We start from the raw sequence: 21495 nt of genomic DNA, 5'->3' as shown, positions 1-21495 counted from the left end.
TGTCTTCTTTTAGGTTTGTTGAAGGATTTCTTCCTTACTTTTTCTAGGGCGTAGTTTCCATCCTTGCATTGTTTTTTGTTTTTTTCGTTTTTGTTTTTGTTTTTTTCTGTTATTATCCTTTGAAGGGCTGGAAAGAAATTGTGTGAATTTGGTTTTGTTATTGAATACTTTGGTTTCTCCATCTATGGTAATTGAACATTTGCCTGGGTATAGTAGCCTGGGCTGGCATTTGTGTTCTCTTAGTGTTAGTATAACATCTGTCCAGGATCTTCTGGCTTTCATAGTCTCTGGTGAGAATTCTGGTGTAATTCTAATAGGTCTGCCTTTATATGCTACTTGACCTTTTTCCCTTACTGCTTTTAATATTCTATCTTTATTTAGTTCATTTGTTGTTCTGATTATTATGTGTCGGGAGGAATTTCTTTTCTGGTCCAGTCTATTTGGAGTTCTGTAGGCTTCTTGTATGTGCATGGGTATCTTTTTCTTTAGGTTTGGGAAGTTATCTTCTATAATTTTGTTGGAGATATTTGCTGGACTTTTAATTTGAAAATCTTCATTCTCATCTACTCCTATTATCTGTAGGTTTGGTCTTCTCATTGTGTCCTGGATTTCCTGGATATTTTGAGTCAGGATCTTTTTGCCTTTTGCATTTTCTTTGATTGTTTTTCCCATGTTCTCTATGGAATGTTCTGTACCTGAGATTCTCTCTTCCATCTCTTGTATTCTGTTACTGATGCTCGTATCTATGGTTCCAGATTTCTTTCCTAGGGTTTTTATCTCCAGTGTTGTCTCACTTTGTGTTTTCTTTATTGTGTCTCCTTCCCCCACCCCCCCCTTTTTTTTTTTTTGTCTTGTATGGTTTTGTTCAATTCCATCATCTTTTTGTTTGTGTTTTCCTGTTTTTCTTTAAGGACTTCTACCTTTTTAGCAGTGTTCTCCTGTATTTTTTAAGTGAGTTATTAAAGTCCTTCTTGATGTCCTCTACCATTATCATGAGATATGCTTTTAAATCCGGGTCTAGCGTTTTGGGTGTGTTGGGATATCCATGACTGGTTGCTTTGGGAGTACTGGTTTCTGATGATGGTGAGTGGTCTTGACTTCTGTTAGTAAGATTCTTACATTTGCCTTTTCCATCTGGTAATCTCTGTAGTTAGTTGTTATAGTTGTCTCTGGTTAGAGCTTGTTCCTCAGGTGATTTTGTTAGCCTCTATCAGCAGACCTGGGAGACTAGCTCTCTCCTGAGTTTCAGTGGTCAGAGTACTCTCTGCTGGCAAGCTCTCCTCTCGCAGGGAAGGTGCACAGATATCTGGCCTGCGAACCTGCCTCCTGACAGAAGATGAAGGCCTGAAACAGGGCCTGTTCCAGAAACTGTGTTGCTTCTACCCGTCCCAGAAGCTGTGTAGCTTCTGTAGTCTGCACTCTCACCTACACAGACTAGTCCCTGAGAGATCCCGGACCAGAGATGCCTCCCCCAGGTGCTCTGGCAACACCCTCCCAGGTGGGGTGCACACCTCTCCTCTGGCAGGGAAGGTGGCCAGATGTCTGGAGCCTGAAATGGGGTCTGCCCCAGTAGCTGTGTTACTTCCACCTGTCCCAGAAGCTGTGTAGCTTCTGTAGTCCACATTTTCACCTGTGCAGAGTAGTCTCTGAGGGATCAGGTAACCATAATGGCTCCACCAGGTGCTCTGGCCAGATCATTCTTTATTAATTTTTTTTCTGATTATGTATGTTTTATAATGCATTCTCTTTACACTTCCCACCTTCTCTTATTTCCTTCCCATATCTAACACCCCTCCCCTATCCATAGTTTGGACTATCCATTGGATCCTAGCAGGTTCATCGGTGGGTACACAACTGAAGACCACTCCATCCCTTTCAGAATTTATCATGAGACAGTTCAATAATGAGACCTCAGCATAGCTTAGCCTTTCCCCAGTCCATCCCTGACTGTTGACAGACACATTAAGAAGTAAATGTCTTGATGTATTTTTCCCTTAAGATAGCAATGCTGTATCTTGTGATTCTTATGTTTTCGTCTCCTTTTTCCACAGTGAAGAAAATAAAAATAAATAAAAATATTCCTTAAATATGTAAGATAATAACCCTACTGAAATTTGTGTGGGGCAGTATGAGTTCTGGTGTGAACATGCTACAGCTTATGTATAGGTCAGGAAAAAAAAAAAAAACCAAAAAACCAAAACCAAAACAAAAGACCCCAAACCTTTGGGGAGCCAGTTCTCTCCTTCCATAAACAGGGTCCTAGGAGTCAAATTCAAATGCCAGGCATAGTGTCAAGTGCTCTTATCCCATTACCCATCCTACTAGTTCCTAAGATTAGAAAAAAAAAATTCCACTGAGTCACAGCATAGATGGGTATATTGCAGATAGTAGAAATATCTTGTTCAAGAATGAGCACTTAAAATTATCCTCAGCACCCTGAGCAGCCATTAGTTTCTGTATTCAGGACTATTGGCTGGAGTGAATGGTTCTTCTCTCATTTCTTGGAGTAGCAATAGGAAGGTAGTGTGATGCTGTCAATTTAGCTATGTGAAAGAATTAAGTAGATCCCCAGGACCTATAATTCGCTGTTTCCCTAGCAATTGTTTTGTTTGTTTGTTTGTTTGTTTTGTTTTGTTTTGTTTTTTTTTTTTGGTTTTTTTTTTGGTTGGGTTTGTGTTCCAGGAATTGATTTTCCTCACTCATGTATGTCACCAGTGCATTGTTACCAGGAAAGAAGCTTCCAACTCACTTCCAATCTAAATAGGCTGTTAAAGAATTCTGGTAGGCCAGCCAAAGGAATGGTAGGAACTGTCATAATTTTGTTGTCTCACAGAGTTTCTCTGACCAACAGTTCACCGAGAGAATTTCAACCTTGACATTGGGATTTTATTTAATAATAAACTAAAGCTTATAGGAGCAGCACTATCCAGCCATGTAGAACACGACCTTTCAAATTCATTTTAAAATGTACTTTTGAATTGATTTACAAGTTAAGAGATTCCATATGACCATTTTATACATCTTTTGATGTGGTCAGTCCTCCTCCTGCTCCCTGCTTTTTCTTATGTGGTATTTCCCTTTTTTGCTTAAACTGTTCCATCCCTGGGATTCTCCTCTTTCTTGTATTTCCTATGTTCTACTATCTTCTCCTCTCTACAGATGGCTTCTTTCTAGTTTCCTGGTTTCTGGTTGTACCTCAAGTTGAATACACATAATTAAAGATCGGAAGCTAGGATTTATATGCAAGGGTGATATACAGTGTTTATCTCTCTGGTTCTAGGTTAGTTCACTCAGTTTTACAATTGCATCCATTTTTTTCTGCAAATATTATGACTTCATTTTCCTTTATAGCTGAATAAAACTTCTTTGTGCAGATTTTCTTGGCCATTTCATTAGTTTATGGTGATCTAGGATAATCGCATTTCCTAGTTTTTGTGAATAGTGGAAAAATGGATATGGTTGAGCAGGTATCTTTGCAGTAGAATTTTTTGGGCATATGATCAGTAATGGAATAGCTGTGATATTGTAGTTATATTTCTAATCTTTTGAAAAACTTCCATGTTCATTTACATAGTGGAGACAACACTTTATGCTCCCACCAATGATATGTAAGAGTTCTTTCTATATACCTTCTCTAGCCTTGGTTGTCATTTGATATCATGTAAATCATTCAATAATGGAAGAAATAAAAACTCAGAGTAATTTTAATTTGTATTTTCTTGAGGGATAAGGATGTTTAACACTTTCAAAATGGTTATCTGCTATTTATATTTCATTTTTTCAGACCCCTTTCCTCAGATTTATAGTCTGTTTTTGAGATAGTTGTTTATCTTCTTGATGTTTTGTGTTTCTCTCTGTGTGTTTCAGTATTAATTCTTTGTCCAATGTATTGGTGGGAAATATTTCTCCCCATTCTGTAAGCTGCACTTTTACTAGACTGACTGTTCCTCTTGTTGTATACAAGCTGATTTTGAGTTATCTTTTATGAAAGGTGAGAGATAAAGGTCTAGTTTAATGCTTACACATGTAGGCTTCCAGTTTTTCCAACACAATTTTTTGAAGCTGCTTTTCTCTGGTATTTTTGGCTTCTTTGTAAACAAAACAAAACAAAACAAAACAAAACAGATGCCTTAATTGGTTGAAATTAAATATGGATTTCCTATTATATTTCTTTTATATACATGAATATTTTTGTATGAGTACCTTATACTGCTTTAAGTATTATTTTATTTTAGGCATGACTCTAAGGATTGGTTATGGTAATGCTTCCAGCAATTTGCTATATACATATTTTGCTTAGGATTACATGGATATACTGGTCTTTTGTGTTTATAAATATGAATTTTAAGATTGTTTTTCTAGTTCTCTGAAGAAAGGCACAGGTAATTTGACTACATTTACACTGAATCTGTATATTGCTTTTTTGAAGGCTGGTCATTTGTACTCTCCTACTCTGTCAGCATAGGGAGTCTATTTATCTTTAGTATATGACTCAATTTCTTTCAAAAATTAAACTTTTTTTCTTGGTTAGTTTTATTCAATAAATTTCCCTTTCTTTGAAATAGTTTTTGATATAATATATTATGCTTATGTTTTCTCCTTTTACCATTCTCCTCAGTTCCCCCCTTACCTCTTCTCTTATCCAGAGCCAAGGGGATGGATGCACCACAGAAACAAGACCTTTTAAAAACAGCTTGAATAATGCACTTTCAACCTCCAGGACTGAGTCTGAATTCACAGAAGCTACAGGATACAATTCTAGAACTAAAAATAATGAGCACATGGTCCCTGTCTCTAAACAAAAAGCTTACAGGTCCTTTGCATATCTATTATGGCTACAGGTTCTGTGGTTTTCTGGGATTCCTGTGTGTTCACATGTGTGTGCCCTTTGCATCTATATGTTTCTTGTGCTTTTTCTTTGGGTCTTCTTCTGTTTTGTCCTATTCTGGTTTGTTTATTTTATTATTATTTCTTAGATGCCCATTTGTTTCTAATGAAAGACAGTCTGTTGTTTGTTTTGTTTTTGTGTCATGAATCAAACCAGTTCACTTTTTAATTTTGTATACTTCTACTTTGCTGAAAGTTTAATAGCTTCTAGAAGTTTTCTGATCTACTTATTACTTTATTTAATATTTAGAATTAATAATGGGTAAACAAATAGATTTTGATTTAGTTTCTTACTTGTTTCCTTGTTCCCCTATTGCTTGAGCTAAGATTTTGCACACTCTATTGAATAGGAATGGCAACAGTGTGAATAGAGCCCCATATTGCTCCTATTTTAATACGATTGCATTAAATTTCTTTCCATTTAGCATGTTCTTAATATGGGTTTTTCATATGTCACCTTTATCTTGTTGTGGTATGTTACCAAGGACTGCCTTGGCTTGAAGAGAAGGGTTATCTGGGAGCAGTCAAAACAAATAACTCAAAGTCAAACTGTGGCTCCAAGCTAGTGGCCTATGCTCTGCCTTAGATATCTTTCCATCCTGCTTTCTCTCTGTCCTGCTTTCCTTTTCTCTGATCTTCTTTCTTTGGAGATCTCCAGACAGCTCTCTCTATGTTCTGCTCAAGACAGTTATTTTTTTCCAAGCAGTTATTTCTTACTATTGTAAAATATTCTTTGGATATCTTCTCTCTATCTATGTTCTGCTCAAGATAGTTCTCCAAGCAGTTCTCTCGTTATTCTAAAACATTCTCTGGATAGCTTATCTCTTATAGATCATAAGCAGAGTCTTTTATTTTAAATATCAATCCAGTTATTTACTCCATGTTTCCTTTTCATTATCCTATGAATCATCATCTTGTGATCCTAGCCCCTTAATTCATAGGAAACAGTAAGCACACATTTTTTTTTTTTTAACATTGCCAAAGAATTCAGAGATCTGCCTGCCTCTGTTAAGCACTGACAATAAGCTAGCTGGGTGGAAGCCTGTCCTAAAATTTCCATTCCTACCATACCTTTACACACTGTATCTGAGGGTGACCTTGAACTCAGGAATCTGCCTGCATTTGTATTTGCCTGTCTTTGTATCTTTCAGACTGACAGGCTTTTTGCATCTTTCTGACAGGTTTTTGTATCTTTCTGACAGGCTGACTCAGTGTGGCTGCCTTCTCTTCCTTTTGATCTATGAAGCAGCTTATAAAATTCATATTGCATTCTTATATTTTTGCATAGTTGAGAAATTATGTATTTTTGAACTCATGTTTTTAGAGTTCTTTTCTCAACCTTAAGGGTTGTCCTGAAGGTCTCAGCATTTACCATTTTGCTAAGACATTATTCAGTGTTCTTTGAGCATTGGTTTAAACATTCTTCATGGACAACAATATCTGAAGATGCTTAGTTTTTTCTTCTCTAAAATGGCAATGTACTTATATATGTGTGCACTTGTATATGTGTATAATTTCTAAGCTTCTCATTGTATAGATTAGTGTCTCTAAGTATCTCTTGGTAATTTGTCATGACTGATGGAATACAAAAGGTATGTAAATAGTTATGTTTATTGGGTGATAAAAAGTTTCCATACATGGTTTATACATTTACAGATTGTGTTTGATTCTCAGTTGAGTGACTGCTCAGATGCATGCTTCTTCACATGTGGAATGGCAATTGTATGACCAAACAAAGTGCACATATTCTAAGGAATCCTTAATGGAAAGTGTGATGCTTCCTTTTGGAGGTAGTTAAAATGAGATTTTAGAAAACTATGTAATGGTCTAGAGGAAAATTAGCTGTAGTGTTTTCAAAAGCATTGCTATTTGTATGGGTAGAGTATATACTTCATTCTTAAATTTTATTTTTATTATTTTAAATTGTGTATATACTTTTTAGTGGTAAGCAGTATGTTAAATCAGTACAGCTTATGGGCCAGTGCCATTGGATTCCACTAGAAATAAAGTTTCAGAATGTTGTGAGCCACTGGACATGGGTGTTGGGAATTGAACTTGGCTCTTCTGCAAGTGAAGTACATACTAGTAACCTTCATAACTGCTGATTCACTGCTACAACTCTTACCTGCTAATTTCTACTTTGTTCTCATGGTCCATTTAAGTCAATCTCTGCTTAAAATCCAATTTAAAAATCATTCCCTAAACAAATCTTAAGTTCTTTTTAAAGAGAATCTTTAGTTTTCTAAAAATTTCTCAAATCAAACAAAAAAGCAGTAACAACTCCCCCAAACTCCACCCAAATATAAAGCCTCAATAATTTTTATCCAAGTGGTTATGAAATGTAGCTGTTAGATTTATCTCAATACTTCTCTCTTGTTGATAGGTACACACTGGTGGATATTTTGCGTGCCATCTTACTTTCTTTAGAAGCCATGATTGAAGATCCAGAGCTTCAAGTAAACGGATTTGTTTTGATCATAGACTGGAGTAATTTCACCTTCAAGCAAGCTTCTAAGCTTACTCCAAACATGCTGCGACTTGCAATTGAAGGTCTTCAGGTAAGAGTACACCACTGCTATTGTTTCTTTATCTCCTGTATGGTTCTTGCCTTATTTGTTAGGTATTGGGTATCTTATGAAATAATAAAAACCCCTAACCAAAAGTTTATAGGTTTTTAGTACAAATTGTAAAGGAAATAATTAAATAATGATCAATCAAAGAACAAGCAAAGAGAAAGCAGGATGTGGGTCTTCTAATAGGGAAGGTCTGTGATATCTTGCAGGTGCCTGTTTTTTTTTTTAATATATTTTATTACGTATTTTCCTCAATTACATTTCCAATGCTATCCCCAAAGTCCCCCATACCCTCCCCCCTCTCCCCCATTTCCCTACCCACCCATTCCCATTTTTTTTTTTTTTTTTGGCCCTAGCGTTCCCCTGTACTGGGGCATATAAAGTTTGTGTGTCCAATGGGCCTCTCTTTCCAGTGATGGCTGACTAGGCCATCTTTTGATACATATGCAGCCAGAGTCAAGAGCTCCGGGGTACTGGTTAGTTCATAATGTTGTACCACCTATAGGGTTGCAGGTCCCGTTAGCTCCTTGGGTACTTTCTCCAGCTCCTCCATTGGGAGCCCTGTGAGCATCCACTTCTGTGTTTGCTAGGCCCCGGCATAGTCTCACAAGAGACAGCTATATCAGGGTCCTTTCAGCAAAATCTTGCTAGTGTATGCAATGGTGTCAGCGTTTGGAAGCTGATTATGGGATGGATCCCTGGGTATGGCAGTCTCTAGATGGTCCATACTTTCGTCACAGCTCCAATCTTTGTTTCTGTAACTCCTTCCATGGATGTTTTGTTCCCAATTCTAAGAAGGGGTACAGTGACCCCACTTTGGTCTTCATTCTTCTTGAGTTTTACGTGCTTAGCAGATTGTATTATATATCTTGGGTATCCTAAGTTATGGGCTAATATCCACTTATCAGTGAGTACATATTGTGTGAGTTCCTTTGTGATTGTGTTATCTCACTCAGGATGATGCCCTCCAGGTCCATTTATTTGCCTAGGAATTTCATAAATTCATTCTTTTTAATAGCTGAGTAGCACTCCATTGTGTAAATGTACCACATTTTCTGTATCCATTCCTCTGTTGAGGGGCATCTGGGTTCTTTCCAGCTTCTGGATATTATAAATAAGGCTGCTATGAACATGTGTCCTTCTTACCGGTTGGAACATCTTCTGGATATATGCCCAGGAGAGGTATTGCTGGATCCTCCGGTAGTTCTATGTTCAATTTCCTAAGAAACTGCCAGACTGATTTCCAGAGTGGTTGTACAAGCTTGCAATCCCACCAACAATGGAGGAGTGCTCCTCTTTCTCCACATCCTCGCCAGCATCTGCTGTCAGCAGGTGCCTGTTTTATGTGGACATATAAGTGCTGGTATTGTACATATAAGACTGGTATTGTACACTTTGTAAAGACTGTCATTGTGTTATTTATTTTTTGATTTCTGTGCCCACAGAGTTGACTGCAGACAGAACTTTGGTTTTGTTGTTCATATGGACACATCCTATTTTGTAAATACTCCCTCTCTCATCTTCTGATTGGTTCAATAAAACGCTGATGGCCTGTAACAAAGGCAGGGAGGAGAGGCTAGGACTTCTGGAAAGAGATAGGAACTCTGGGAGTCAGGCATGGGAGGTTTTTCCAGCCAAACACAGAAGCAGCAACAGGCTGGGAAAGAAGGAGACATAATTAACTAGCCACGTGGCAGGACTTAGATTAGTATAAATGGGATATTTGAGTTACAAGAAAGTGAGAAACAATGCCTAATTATAAGGCTAAGGCTTATAAATAAATACAGTCTTTGTGTCATTATTTGGGAATTGCAGTGGTCATAGAAAGGCCTATAGTTACACATGACTATGAGGGTTAAATAGAGATTTTTGACTTGCTATCTTGAACATAAAACTTTACTTTTTTGGTTTTGATGTGGTAGTATTTAGGATTGTTTGTTGTTGATGTTGTTGTTTCATTTTTATTTTCTGTTATGTTAGCAAATTAACAAAATTTTGTTTAGTGACTATTAAACTAGTGAATTTGAGATCGAATCATGCTAACTAAAATTCATCAGTGACTCTTCTGCACTTTAAAGTATAGAAATATTTGCTTTGAAACATTTCTTTACACATAATTAGAGTTATTAGTTTTTATCTCTTTGTTGGTAAACGGGAGCTGTGATATGCAATTTATGCAATAATGATACACCTTCCTTGGGAATACTATTTAACTTGTTAGGAATTGTAAGTTGGAAAATAAATCATTATAAGCATTATGCATGCATAATCCTGCTCTTGGTAAGTTTTTTTTTAACTTTTAGTATTTCCTACTGCTCTCTTTCTTTCTACTGTATTCTACTTGCATAATTTTTAGAATTGGTTTTTGAGCTGGAACATTTATAAGTTCACCGAAATGATATTACTAGTATTTATTTCCTGTAGCCCCAACACACATTCTTGACATACTCAGGTTAACATTTTATCAATCAGAATATCTTTATTTTAAAATAACAAATCATAACTTAATATTCCCCAGTGAAAGATGCTGCACTTTCTTTAAATGGTAAATAAAGCAAAACAATCTGTATCTCATTTGATCTTTTCTGGTGTTTACTGGCAGTTTAATTGCTGACCACTTTCCTTTTAACAATGGGTGCCCCCTTTCAGCTGCAGGACACCTTAACCAAATTTAATTCAGGTTTGTGGATTGCCTTTGTCCACATTTAGAAAAACCGATGTTCTCCACATAGTTTTATCCTAAAGCAAGAGTCCTGATTTGCACTTGGTGAGTCAGCCTTGCCACTGTCTTATCTATTTATTATTGTCCAGAGACAGTTAATAAGAACTGAGAGAGGACAAGCATAATGCATGCTCTCCCATGTGCCTACCTTGCATCCTGTACCATTTTTAGCGATCCACAAAGTGTTCTTCAACTTGAGAAGAAAACTGGTTATCCTAAACTACCACAAAACATAGAATGAATGATCACCTCACCAAATTGTTATTTATCTTTAGCATGGGTCTCATTTTTATTTGTATGGAAGCTGGAGTACGCCTTCAGTTATGGAAATGATGGGGAACTCATACTACATCCAACATGTGTAGGATGGGAATCCCTTTAATAACTTCATAAGTCATTGTTGCAAAGCAAACAGCATAGTGATTTGAGGGAAGTTCTCATTCTTTTCTTCTTTTTTTTTTCTTTTTCAGTTTTTCGAGACAGTGTTTCTCTGTATAGCCCTGGCTGTCCTAGAACTCACTTTGTAAATCAGGCTGGCCTCGAACTCAGAAATTCACCTGCCTCTGCCTCCCAAGTCCTGGGATTAAAGGCATACGCCACCACCGCCCGGCAGAAGTTTTCATTCTTATGACTATTGTCAGAACTTTAAGTGTTTTAAGTACTTGGTGTGAGCTCAACTGGAATTAGCGTCATATTAAATCTGTGTTTGTGGCTAAAGAGGGAAATGATCTCTATTCCCTGAAGAGGTTTCTACTGTACATATGGGACCTCCTTCTCTTCATTCTCTATACGCTTCTCAGTGACCTATTTTCTCCAAAATGTACACTCTGTAAGCAGGCCAAAAATATCCTAATTCACAACTGTATTAAAAGAACAGAAATCTTAAAAGAAAGGATTTATTTTTTTTCTTGAGTCAGGGTTTCTCTGTGTAGCTCTGGCTATCCTGGAACTCACTCTATAGACCAGGCTGGTCTAGAACTCAGAAATCCACCTGCCTCTGCCTCCCAAGTGCTGGGATTAAAGGTATGCGCCACCAGTGCCCAGCTGAAAGGATATCTTCTTGAGAATGTGTTTGATACCCTTTATGAGTTTCTGTTCTATTGCGGAGATAAAATATCATGACTGAGGTACATATGGGAGGAAGAATTTATATAGGCTTATAGTTTAAATGTCTGTGATGAAAGAGTGGAGGCAAGGTGACTTGAGCAGAAAGTAGAGAACTCATAAGTTGAACCATAAGGTCAAGCAGAGAGAAAATGAAATTATGAAACTTTAAACTCTCAATAAAGTTTGACTCTCCAGTAGCACACCTCCTCCTAAACATGACCAAACTACCAAGTGAGATCAAACACTCAGATATCTGAGCCTTGGGGAGATATCTCATTCATCTCATTCAAACTAGCACACGAGGCACCAAGCTATAACTTCAAATTATCTTCAGTCCAAATTGATTGCTACTTAACCTGTGTCTGTTTTCTAAGATTTCAAAAACTTTTTCATTGTCACACAACTGGGTTTATGGTTGATCAGTAGATAACTGACTGAAGTAACAAAATCTGACTTTTAAAATTAAGTCTCTAGTTAAGCTTGCATTTACTATTGAGGGATAAAACTATTAATGAGCATTGTGATATATTCAAATAAGTTGTTATATACCATTAATAATAAGAACACTACCACTACCAAAGCAGTAAGACCCACCAACTAAATCCATCATAGCCATTAAGAAATGTAAACCGTTTTAGTAACTCAGTAACAGTATACTGCAATTTTGTTATAATGTGAGTTTTACTTAGATGAATATAAATAATATTCTAATATGTTGAAAAAATAAAACGAGTTCAAGTAAGCCCAATGGACAATGGGACATTTATTTTAATTCCATTAATTAATGGATGCCATTGTTTTGAAGAGGACCTGTTTCCCTCCCTCTTGAGTCATTTGTAAAATGTGTCATTATATCACCAGCTCACTTTTTTTTTTTTTGAAGCACACTATTTTGAGTGACCTGGATAGAGTTAAGATCTCATCTATTTATAAAGATACATGGAAAATAGCATAGGTCCACATGTAGTCACAGGACAAGGTCAACCCAGAGAGCTTAAGTAAGGGTGGATGCAGGATATGCTCAGATGCCAAACAGAGCTAGATTCAGATGGCTGCCCTGCCACACATCAAGTACTTGTGAAATTATTTACCTTGCTTGAATCTCACTCTAGGTATATACACCAATTTAAAGTGTTATTATACACCTAGCAGATGGTATGTCAGCTAAAGTCAGTGTGGATCAGCTGAGTTTTCAAGGAACATTTTTTTTTCAGTTATCAGTGTGGACTGTTTCCTCTTTGAGACGTTTGAGAATTGAGAAATTTGAGGATTGAGAAATCCAGTAATTCCTCAATCTGAGAAGCTCTAGTTGATTGATGTTTGGAATCTGAATAGTCTCTTTTTTCCCCCACTTTGGATTTCATGTTGTATATAAATAACTACATTTTTAATGTTTCTTCCCTGTGGTTAAACAGCTTCTATGTAATTTCACAGTGGATATAAATAAAACACTCTTTCAATTAGAAAGGCAGAAAACAGACTGAGATGATTTACTTTGGGTCAGTTTAGTATTTTGTTATTTGATGAGGTAGGCACTCCAGCCATAGCTGAAAAGGTGATGTTTGTGAAGACAGTGTTGGCCTGGAAGATTGTGCAAAATTTGCTCAAGGAACAAGGACAAAAAGGGACTTTTAGGAGATATCCAGAAAATATTTTGGACAGTACAGAGCTAGTGAGAGTTACAAATATATAGTGAATCCATTCTGATGTGACTGCAATAAGAAGTGAATTGAGGTAGATGAGCTCGGGAAGGAAGGTTAAGGTTTGAATTGCTGGGATAGAAGACTTCAAGCTATGCCATTCAACCAAAGACTTTTTTGGTTCTCTAGATAGAAGGGACTTGGGGCAAAGGAATGCCTTTATCACTTTTCTATGTTGGGAAGATTTTCTGAGTAAAAGAAGACATGTGAGTCAAAGTACAAGAAACCAGATCTTGAGAAATTCCAATCTATACCTTAGTCAGTCAAGTTTATTCACTGCAGTGAGCTTAAGGCACTTAGTCACATATTTCAGCTGATATGTAGTATCAGATTATCTGTATCTACACATCAATGATTTTCCCAAGGGTTGTTTGCTGTTATTATTGTTGACTCCTGGGTTGAGTCTAAGAGATACCAACTAGCTTAAAGTAACCTCCAATCTTCACATTTAAATATAAGTGAAATGTCCATCATACAGATATTGTTCATTTCTAATTAAGTCACAAACGACTGACTATGTTTTTGTACTTTATTGATGTTCACTGGCAGATCCATTTTCTGTGCTTTAGTAAAAAAACCTCCTTGATTGCCTGCTGACTAATTTCCCTAGGATATAGCATGAAGATGAAGGGATTTTTTTTTGTTAGTTTCCAAGATACCTTTTATAAACACCACTATATACTAACAAGACATTTAGTTTTAGTACAAAGGAGGTTTTGTATGCTTTGCCTATAAAGAATAGCCTACATTTTCAAAATACAAAAGGCATCAAATTTATTGCCCAACACAGTGCATTTTTTAAAATAAGTATGGGTACCATTAACTCTGTTTGAAGGGATAATAGATTCAGATTTCTTTGGAGAGAAAGAGAAGACAATTTACAAGAAGCTAATTGATTAGTGTAGTCATAGAAACAGGAAGTCTCATTGGAAATCAATGAAAGATTAAATGAATGTGACTTGGAAACTTAAGGTACCTTCCTAGGAAGCCAATTAAGCATAAAATGTTTGAAATGCCTGAAACATTCAGTCTTTGAATTCATAGTGAAATGATAATGTTCTCTTAAAATGTATTTTATTTCTCTTTATCTAATATTCTCTTGGAAACTTCTTTAGTATTGAAAAACAAATTTGTAAAAATTTTAAAATGTGTTCTCCTCCTCCAAGTACTTCTTGTTGCCTTTCAGATATGCTTGTCTGTTATTCTCCTTGGTACTATCCTGCTGGGTTTCTGATTTTTCTTTCACAGTTTTCCTTGAATCCCCTAATTCCAACTGTATAATGTATCCAAGACAGGCTGGCTAGAAAAGGGGTTGGCTGTGTCAAGGGGCTCAATAGGTCTTTTATTGCTACATAAAACTCAGATGTAGGACTATTTTAAAGTACCTAGTATGGTGCCAGATACTCCAAATTCCTTATTAAGTAGGACTTGAGAAAGAATAAAGATTACATTTTCAATTCACTAGCCCTTTCATTTGACTCAAGGACCCTGCTAACTCAGAGAGCTCTGATCATTCATGCAGAAGGAATATTCATGTGTAGCACTGCCACTACACATCCTGATTATGACTCTTTGGAAGCCCAGTTACACAGGGAATGTTGTCAAAATCATAGTACATGCTAGTGATTTGGAATATCACTGTTGAAGGCCAGTGATTGGAGGAGTTCCATTAATTTTACTGTAGATTTAGCTTATTTAATAATTTAAATCCTTCATGTTAATGTGGGTAGCTATTAAGACACATGTGTGCATGCACATGTTTGAAGAGGCCAAGGAAGAATAGAAAAAGGAAACAGTTGATGTTGATGGACTTAGGGCTTCAGAGTAAACCTATAGGCTGCTTTACCTTTTTTCCTTATGATGGTTTCTAACCTATTAGTAGTTTTCAGGCATGCAGCATTTGGACAATAGTAGATATCTCTTGCTTGCAAACTACTTTTGAATTATAAGGCAGCATTGACTAAACAGTCCTGAAATGACACCTGTCTTGAAAATGACCACATAGCCTTATAATCTGTATTCATTCAGACAGCCTGGTAGGAGGAATATTTACTTCTACATTTTGTGTGCACAGATGGAACCATAATGAGAAACAGTGATGAGAGCAATATAAAGAAAGTCACATTTTCCTAATCTATGCATAGCTGTTTGAGATAAATATGCTTCCTTGCAGGAAGTTGTTACTTTGCCTAAAAAAAAAAAAATGAATGAAATACTGAAGGTTCTCAGTTTTGTGATGAGAATATGTTTTGGCTGAAAGGCTTAATTTTCAGAAGTAGGTCATGGGTTACTCTTAAAACCTGATATTAGGCATATAGAACATAAATAAATTCAGTTCAATGAGTTGACAAGACACTAGGACACAATTATTGTATATACATACATGTGTGTGTGTGTGTTTGTGTGTGTATGTTTGTATGCCTGTGTGTGGTCACTACATTTTTTACTGTATTCAACCTGTTATCCATTTCTTAGGTTTAATAGAAAAATATGTTCAATACATCTAGTTGTGGGTACATAGGTGTTAGACATGAACAAACACAAAGGTGTGTGCTGTAGCGTTACTTAACTCATCTTTTTTGGGGGGGGGGTTGAGACATTAATAAAAGAATAGTAGTAATTATCAATAAAATGAGATACCTGCCTTCTTTCAACTATTGACAAAGGTGTTATTTTCATTTACCTTCAAATGCTTGAGCCATTGAAGCTACAAAAAGGATATAAAGAAATTATACTTTTTTTCTGAGCCATTGAGGTGTTGATGAATGGAAAGAAAACAATTCTCTACCAAGAACTCAAGCAATGAATGAGCTATTCTGAATTTCATTTCTTTGCCTGATTTTAGATATCTCTAGAGCCAGAGGACAGAGATGAGTGAATGTAGTTTCTCTTTTACTCATTCTAGCATACACATGGATGCATTGGGCATTTATTCCTCTAAGAAGAACCTCACTTTTATCAGTATCTTCAAGTTAAAGCTATAAAATGCTAGGGTTCCAGGGTCCTCCAGGCCTGGAGAAGCTTGAAATAGGACACAGAGTAGGATTTAGGTGTGGCTTTAAAGACTGATGGTCTCTGGACATTTAGCTCTCTAACTATACTGAATGCTGATGATAAGGTCTTAAAAACTCTGAAAAACCGTCTTGCTTATTCTGAGGGTTAAAAGCCAGATTAACTCTTATAGCCTAGCAGTCAGGAATGAAGTAGCCTTTGTTCTATCTTTGCAGGAATTATGCTGCTCTTTCACTCTGCTAGTACAAGTCACAGGAAGAAAAAGGGACACTTTGAAAAGTGATTCTAGCATTTATTTTTAAGTTGTAAAAGTTTCCTATGAGAGCTCTCTAAGAAAATGTGAAAAAGCAGAATGAATGGATAAAGGGGATAAGGGAAAATTCTTCTGTCTCCCTTCTTTGTCCTCAGCACTTATACATCTTCAGAATAAATGATCATATGGTAAAAAATTAATCATAAGTTCACACGGAAAATCAAGTCATAAATCAAATAAGAAGTTTAAAACAGTACACATTTACATGAATGTCCATTAGTAGTATTTATCTGTCTAAACACTCATCACCTGCCACAACTCCACAGGTTCATCAAGAGTTAAAAACCAAAACTAAGGTATTACTGAAGTTTTGTATAGATAAACTCAGTCAATATTTTATCTTCTGTCTTAGCACTTATAATAAATTGTTAGTTCCTTCTTTATGACCTTTGGTTAATGGTTTTTACAACCTCTTGGAATGTGCTCAGAGTAGTAGAAAGTCACTATCTAGAAGCAATTAACTGGTGACACATGGGAGAGTGATAGAGTTCTCATTGCAGTTTTGACTATCAGAACAGACCTAACAGCAGTCCCATTATAACAGAGCTTAACAAATACTGATATAATTTTAGAGATTCTTATAGAATTGTCATAAAGAATTGAAAAGACATCCATTTGTTTATATACCATTACTGCAAGACAGTACATCTTCATAGATCTGCAGAGATATGCTCAAAAGGGTGTGCTAATACCTAGTGATTGTCATATATGATTAATAACAACAGGAAAATATTAATAGCAGGAACTTTTCCTAAAATGATTTTCTCCTGGTCCTTGCATATGGGAGCTAATCTGTTGTGGATTATTATAATCTGAGGGAGACAATCTCAGGAAGATCACCTGCTAGTTATTAGCTTCTTGGCTACTGACACTGGGTCTAGGGAGATGGCTCAATGGGTAACATGCTTTATGCACATGAGGACCAGAATGGGAGAATCACCAGAATCCACATAAAACCTGGATGAACAGCATGATCACTGTGGTTTAGAGCCATGAAATGATATGGGAAACTTAAGAGAGAACCTCTAGAAGTTTGGTGTCTAGTCATCTAGGTGAAAACAGGAGATCCTATCTCAAGGTGAGTGTGAGGAATGATTCCAGATGTTGTCCTCTACCTCCATCATCTGTGGCATCAGTATGCCTGCATTCCCAAACACGATCACACAGAGACATGCATACACACAAGTACAATGCTAAATATGATCATCCTCATATAGTTTTAAATATTAGTTTACTACTTTAGTGGCTTCAGGTCTAACTGCAGGTAGTAATAAGACTTACACACTTTGTCTTCAAACTTATACTCAGTGTTTCTTTTCAGTTTTTTATTTCTTGGGAACTTAATTAAAATCTTTTGAAATGTCAACTAAAATGCTATTTTATTTTCATTATATTTAAAATTCTGGTATGATATTGCCACAGTCTTGGAGGTGGTGATTGTTACCTAGTTGATGAATACCACTCTGGTTCTGTTCTCTTAAGGTTGTTCTAGAAGTTAAAATATACCCCATCTCTCACTGTCACTGTTTTGAGAGCCATTTTCCCCCAAAGTGCCTATCTTTCTTTTCTATAACTGAAGATGCCAGGATACAGTCATAAGAGAAATGCCTTCTTGGAGCTATTCCTGGGAAATGTTTGATGCACAACTAATCATATGGTGTTTCTGTAGTCTGAAGTGGGTTGCATTTTAAAATCCCACAGTGAAATGAAATGATAAATGAGAGAAAGGCACTTAGCTGCATGCTGGCTATGCTAACCTGACAAACCTATGTACATATATCAACTATCTCTTACATGAATTCTGTAGGCATTTGTGATCAACAGATGGTGCTGCTCTTGAGTCAATGACCTGGATTTCTTCCTCCTCATTCCCCCCATCCCTTCTGCATGAGCTTTCCAGTGACTTTGCTCAGTTTCAGTCATTAACCTTGTAAGTTGCTTAAATTTGAATGAAAACAACAACAACAAAAACAGTCACAGATCCCACAAGTCAGATTTGGAAGTAGTATACACGTTGTCTATGGCATTCTCTTTGCTATAACTGAAATAGTGGATGCTCACTGTTACAAATGAAGAAGTAATGCATCCCTGTGACATCAGGAAGAGACTCTATACAATCTAATTGATACCTCCATTTTTATATAGATCCACTGCCATTTTATATCAAAGTACACTAGAATAAGGGAGTTACAAGGCCATTTCAAGGGCAATTGAACATGGGAGCCAAAGTAACATTCATATCTTGGGACATAATCACCTTAATCTTCTATCTACATTTAGACGTGGAACTTATAGGAACAAGAAAATTGAAAAAAAGTGGGTTGGGGGTATCTGAAAGTTGACTCATGGTATGTGGTATGTTCACTTGATCTTGGAGCTCATCTCACTTGTCTTTGGGGAAATACATAGCAAGAAGGAAAGTCTTTGAAAGCAGTAACTTTAGTGAAAGCTGAGTTGTGCACAACATTCTTCTTTTCGAAATTCCAATGTAGAAAAAAAAAAAAGAAAAAGTAAAAGCACTGTGGTTGCTATTATAGAAGGAATGAGCTTGTTATGCAAAACAAGTGGAGTGTCACAAATGGCTGGATATATGCATAACGCTATAGGTTCTCAGATTTCTCTCTAGTATACAGAGAGTTATTGCAAAGTGGCCAGATATATATTAGATCAGTGCAGATAGGTTAACCTGGGTTCTTTCAAAAGTCATGTTTAAAGGGAACTTTCTCAGAGGTTATATTCCTAGGGAGTCTACAATCACAAGGAGTCAGAACATTATAGAAATACAAATTCATTGTCTCCTTTCCTCCATCTGAGAAGCCCTGAAGGATCCCAGCCCAGAGAATTTTGTGGTATCAGTGAGGCCTTTGTTGTATCTGTTTGATGGCTCTCTCTCTACTTAACTATTTACTGATTTGTAAAAAATTATTTATGTATTTACATCCCAAATGCTGCCTCACTTCTTGGTCCCATCTCAAAGGATTCCTTTTCCTGCTCCATTCCCCTTCAACTCTGCGAGCATGCCCTCTCCATATCCACTCACGCTGGTGCATCAAGACTCTGCAGGAGACCAAATAAGGCAGCCCTCTTTTGCATGTGTACCCAGGGTCTTGGACCAGTGTATGTATGCTCTTTGGTTGGTAGCTGATTCTCTGGGAGGTCCCAGGGTTCCAGGTTAGTTGACACTGTTGGTCTTTCTGTGAGGTTGCTATTTCCTTCTCCTAACTTTCCTTAGGGGTCCCTGACCTCTGTACAATGTTTAGTTGTGGGAATCTGCTTCTGTCTCAGTCAGCTACTAGCTACTGCCTCTGGAAGGATAGCTATGCTACACTCCTGTCTGCAAGCACAACATGGCTTTGTAATAGTGTCAAGGATTGGTGTCTGTCCATAGGATGAGTCCCAAGTTGGTTTGGTCATTGGCCAGCTATTTTTTCCACTCTCTGCTCCATCTTTGACCCTATATTTTCCCTGACTATAATTAGTTCTGTTCTTGAGATATAATAGATGCTCTTTTCATGTTGAGGATCTTGATTGAAGAATTTATAGGTATTATGGGAAATTTTACATATAATGTTAAGTGGAATATGACATATGTGACATAAATGAATGTAAAACATGCCATGTTTATGCTGCTAATATATTAAGAGAGACAGGAGAAATAGAGATAGATAGATAGATAGATAGATAGATAGATAGATAGATAGATAGATAGATAGATTTGAGTGGGAAAAGTGATGCATCAGAGTGGCAATGACGAAATCTTATTTTTCCTGCTTTCTGCTTTCCCAGACTGTACCATTTAGAATTAAGTATTTTAAAATCATAGTTACTTTATTTTAAACAATCATGGTATAGAATGGCAGAATAAAACACCATTTAACAAATCACTATACAATGTGCTGTGCTTGAAAAGCTAGTTTCTATGTGAAAGTATTAGCATAATTTGATGAGTTAATTAGTAAAATGAAGACAGCTTCAGCTAGTCATCTTAAGGCTATTTTTACTGTGTTTGGGCATGCCAATGTTATCATCATGGTGGCTAACGTCCAGACTCACAGCCCAAAGAAAGTCACAACAAGACCTCAAGAAATAAGATTAGCAAAAATCCAAATATACAGTAGGGAAAAAAAGCACACATCTTTTAGAAAGCTTGATTTTGAAGTCTCCAGACATATATAAAATGCCAAATATCATTCTAATATTGTACTCAGCATATGCTAAGCAGTTTTTGGTTGGAGAATTGAATTTAGTCCAGTAACTATTACACCATTTAAAATAGGACTTTTTTTGCACAGATAGAATAATATAGCTACAAAAGAAATAAATAAGTTAAAGATAGAATAATGGCAGCAGATAGCATCTTATTAAGACACATGTGCTTTTGCTCTGTTTATAGGTTACATTCTTGTGTTATTGAAATATTTTGAAACACAATAAAATATTTTGTTGATGGGAATTACTCACAAATATTGCTCATGATGCACAGATGAAAATTCTGGAAAGTGTTGACAATGCCGGTTAAAAATGAGCTAATTCTTTTAATAAAAAAATAATGGTTATATGATGATTTGACAAAGGATGAATATTTATTTATTTATATGTCTATTTAACAACAGTGGTTAAAGAAGAAGAGGTACTTTGATTGTGGGATGGTAGGAGTTATGTAGGAGGGATAGGAAGAAATTTTATATTTATAAGTTAATTAAATAAGCATTCATACATTGCGCCATGGACACAATGAGTGTAAGAAATCTGATGGGAAATGTTCTAAGATGGGCAAGAAAGATAAGCTGAAGGAATCTGATTTGATGGGGTAAAATAGTACGTTCTTTTAATTTAAAATTTATATTATGAGTAGTTGTCTGGTCCTAATAGTAAGTCCTAAAAACGTACATACAAGTAACAGTTTATGGACTGTGTAGATTACATTTAAGAATATATATATATATATATATGCATACATATACATACATACATATATATATATACATTTATATACACACACATATGTAATAATAATTCACAAAACATGGGCCATACATTAGAAGGAGTGTGGGAAGAGGTATTAGAAGGGTTTAAAGAGAGGAAAGAGAAGAAAGAAACATAGTGAGCGTAATTGACAAGGTTAAAAAAGGATAAGGACAACCTAATGTGTCATTTATTGTATCAGGGTTTCATTATACT

At 36.2% G+C, this 21495-nt stretch overlaps 1 protein-coding gene across 4 annotated transcripts in view; it reads left to right on the top strand.

The window, feature by feature from the left end:
* The window catches only part of Clvs2 (clavesin 2), a 117349-nt gene that overhangs the window by 23718 nt on the left and 72136 nt on the right, over positions 1-21495 (top strand). For all 4 annotated transcript variants that reach the window (XM_029482292.2, XM_029482291.2, XM_021175049.3 and 1 more), the window contains one exon: positions 7271-7445. In XM_029482292.2, the coding sequence (XP_029338152.1) occupies positions 7320-7445 (126 nt within the window). In that variant the 5' untranslated portion in view covers positions 7271-7319. The remainder of the gene's footprint in view (positions 1-7270; positions 7446-21495) is intronic.

This window comes from Mus caroli, unplaced genomic scaffold (assembly GCF_978045245.1).
Source record: "Mus caroli unplaced genomic scaffold, Mus_caroli_1 scaffold_9, whole genome shotgun sequence".
NCBI lineage: Eukaryota > Metazoa > Chordata > Mammalia > Rodentia > Muridae > Mus > Mus caroli.
The sequence above is the reverse complement of the archived record's forward strand: the minus strand, read 5'-3'. Positions and strand labels throughout refer to the sequence as shown.